Source organism: Cyprinodon variegatus, unplaced genomic scaffold (assembly GCF_000732505.1).
Source record: "Cyprinodon variegatus isolate N-32 unplaced genomic scaffold, C_variegatus-1.0 Scaffold402, whole genome shotgun sequence".
In the NCBI taxonomy this organism is placed as follows: domain Eukaryota; kingdom Metazoa; phylum Chordata; class Actinopteri; order Cyprinodontiformes; family Cyprinodontidae; genus Cyprinodon; species Cyprinodon variegatus.
Genome location: NW_015150855.1, coordinates 1 through 3449, shown reverse-complemented (window position 1 = coordinate 3449; position 3449 = coordinate 1). Strand labels below are relative to the sequence as shown.

Sequence of the window (3449 nt, the reverse complement as noted above, 5' to 3'; positions counted from 1 at the left end):
AAGCTGCTGTTGCTGGGGATTTGCAGTGTCAGTGCACCGCCGCTGTACAGGGGTTTCGTGCTGGTCCCACGGCAAAATAATATTTGAAGGCAGGATCGTAATCTTGATGAACTGACTGCACAGATGGTATTTTGAGGTGGACTTTCTCACTTAAAAAATATTAAAACTACTTTTTACTAGCAAAGCCGCTCTCTGCCATTTAACACAAGAGAAGCAGAAGATCTGGACACACTTTACTGGACGTGCTTCAGGAGCATCAAAGATGCTATTGAGGCACGTCGGACCTTAATGTGTACAAGCATAAAATATAAGCAGCAGAATCTTTTTTCCCGCTGAAAGAATGTTAGATGTGAATGTAGCATAAGATGCCTTCACTATTTCCACTTTGTTAGAATTTAAAAAAAAAAAGGAAATAGTTATAATGTAATGTAAACTGATTTTTTTTTTTTTTTACATTTCTGTAATTGTACTTTTTCTACATGCATATGTATTCACACTCAGTCTGTTAGCTCAGCACATGCTGTTCGGTATTCCTTTCAGTTTTTCTGTCCTCTGAATCTCAGTCATGCTGGATGGGCTGCAGCAGTGAACAACCTGGGTTTAGGTCTTTCCATAAATGTTTGGATTAAAGTTCAGACTCTGGTTGAGCTGCTAAAAACATTCACAGGCTGCTTCTAAAGTCTCCTTTGTTATCTTGGCTCTATGGGATGTAGTCGTGTTAGAAGTTGCATCATCACCATAGTTTTCCTGAAGACTCTTAATTATTTTTGCTGCTCTAATCATATACTTTATGGGGACCATAGTCATTGATGGTCTCAGTTTTAAGTATTTCCACAAATTCTTAGTTAGATTCAGGTCTGGACCGTAATACAAAATAAATCCTTTGATTGAAACAGCTCTATTGTAGCTCTGGCTGATAGTTTAGGTTTGTTATTTTTCTAAAAAGTGAATTTCAGCTCTTGTCTAATGTCTTTTTCAGCCTCTAACAGCTTTTCTTTTGTTACAATCTAACCATCAACTCTGACCTGCTTCTGTTACTGGCTGAAGATAAACAGAACATCAGTACATTCCCGTTGATGTTGGAATGTACATGTTTTACAATAAATGCAGTGCTTTGGCTAAAAAAGAAACAGGTGTTGCTTGACAGTTATGCATAACGTTGTGTTTGTTTATTAGCTACCATTAAATAAAGCCTTTCTGGTCTGGACATGACAGGATCTAGAAAAAAACCATTGGCAGGATATTACTACTTTAATAATCCATCATTTGTTATGTTGATAAAAAGCTGATCATGTGTGTCCTGCAGGTGGTGTGTGTCCCGCTATGGATCCTGATGTCCTTCCTGTGCCTTGTTGTCCTCTACTACATCATCTGGTCAGTTCTCTTCCTCCGCTCCATAGACATCATCGCAGAGCAACGCCGCACTCACATCACCATGGCAATCAGCTGGATGACCATTGTGGTTCCTCTTCTCACCTTTGAGGTGAGGAATCTTTCAACAGAACATTTACACTGCTCCATATGTTACACAACTGAAGCAGCGCCAAAAAGTGTGTTTCCAGAAAATTTGACAGATCCGTGTCTGCTGAAATGTATTAAAAGAATCAAAAGCTTGGTACATGTGTACACACCTCATGATCAGGTCATTTCATTTGGTGTCCATGTAAACAGAGATTTTGAATTATGATCAACCAAGATTTAGATCAGATCAGGGAAATCTTGTGCATGTAAACATGGCTACCTTGGTGACCTGATTCTGATTGCTGAAATTTATTTCCTGTACTGAAATTCAGCCTGTGTGGTGAGGTTCTAATTTTATTTCAGTATTTTTTCAAGTAGATGTGCTTTACTAAAAGAGGTGTCAAACACCCTGATGTCTTTTTCAAATGTTAAAGGTATTATGGAGTTTTTTTGTTAATTTTTGAAAAGACCCTTCTGTCCACTTAGAAAAAAAAAGCACATGCACCCCTCTGCAACCGCTCCCGAGAGGTATTACTATTAAAATCTTCAATGTCTGTCTGAAACCGTAGCCCAACACACATATGCGACTGAAAGTGCACATGCGCAGAAAAAGATTGCTAACGGAAAAGTTAAGTAGGGACGGCCTTATGTAAACATATCACCAGTATGATTGACAATTAGGAGGAACACTTGTTGAGATGATCCTCCTGAAAGAACATCCTCCACTATACCTTTAGGAGCTGTTTCCTCTGTAATATATTATTTCTAAATTTAAAAGCTGAATATCTTTCAGAGGGATTTAAACTTGTCTTAAATGTTGAGCTATGGGTTATTTTAAAAACGTTTCAATCGATTACACATTTTTGTTCATAACAAACCAGCCAAGCGGTAGCTTTGTTTTTCCATTACACCTGTTAAAAAAACACCTTTACTGGTGAATAATCCTGATAAACAGATGCAGTATTTAATACACCTACCTGTTAAAAAAATAAATTTACTGAACACTTGTCCTGTTGTTTGAAGGTGGGTTTGAATCTGACAATAAGTGTGTATTGATAAAAATCCAACAAATAACATTTAAATCTCTGGCAATACTGATAAGATCAACAACACCCAACAAGAGCTGCTGAATAGAGCTCATAAATTCATGCTTTATTGTCGTATGAATATGAAAGCCGTATATGGATCATAGTAAAGAGAGCAGAGAACAAAGCCTCTCTTAACATTTTGCTTTTGATCTTTATCTGCGTAGATCCTTCTGGTGCACAAGCTGGACGGCCACAACAGTCTGAGCTACGTGTGTGTGTTTGTCCCCCTGTGGCTCTCCCTGCTCACACTCATGGCCACCACCTTTGGGCAGAAAGGAGGGAACCACTGTGAGTATTAGAGGCCATCATCTGCTGCTGTTTTAAATGTTAGAATCATCAGAATGGGTTTTTGTTGATCTTTGAAATTAAAATAGTTTTATCTTTCTTTAGTAAGCTGTTTGTATCATTGGGTTACTTAATTCTCTTGTATTTTCTTCCACCAGGGTGGTTTGGTATCCGTAAGGACTTCTGTCACTTCCTGTTGGAGCTGCTGCCCTTCCTCAGGGAGTACGGCAACGTGTCCTACGACCTCCAACGCAGCGAGGACCCAGAGGCGGTGGAGGATCTGCCTGTCCCTGAGCCGCCACCTAAGATCGCCCCCATGTTCCACAAGAAAACCGGAGTGGTGATCACACAGAGTCCTGGGAAGTACTTTGTCCCTCCACCAAAGCTCTGCATCGATATGCCCGACTAACAGAGCGTCAGAGCTGGAGTGCAGCTGCTGGACTCATGTTTTAAACCTATTAAAGCCAAAACAGCAGAGGAAACTGTTTATAGATGTATCTGCTGACCTGAAGGATTCAGAGAAATGAGCTAAACTGAGCTGCAGGATGATCTGTTCAGAGCCAGTGTAGCGGTGGATCAAAATCCATCAGACTGGTTCCTTCAGCTGTTTGAAGA

At 39.8% G+C, this 3449-nt stretch overlaps 1 protein-coding gene across 1 annotated transcript in view; it reads left to right on the top strand.

Moving 5' to 3' along the window:
• Window positions 1-3443, top strand: part of tmem185a (transmembrane protein 185A) — a 17594-nt gene extending 14151 nt beyond the window's left edge. The window contains exons 5-7 of the mRNA XM_015387735.1: window positions 1307-1483; window positions 2714-2837; window positions 2993-3443. Of these exons, the coding sequence (XP_015243221.1) occupies window positions 1307-1483; window positions 2714-2837; window positions 2993-3243 (552 nt within the window). The 3' untranslated portion in view covers window positions 3244-3443. The remainder of the gene's footprint in view (window positions 1-1306; window positions 1484-2713; window positions 2838-2992) is intronic.
• The last annotated feature ends 6 nt before the right edge of the window (window positions 3444-3449 follow it).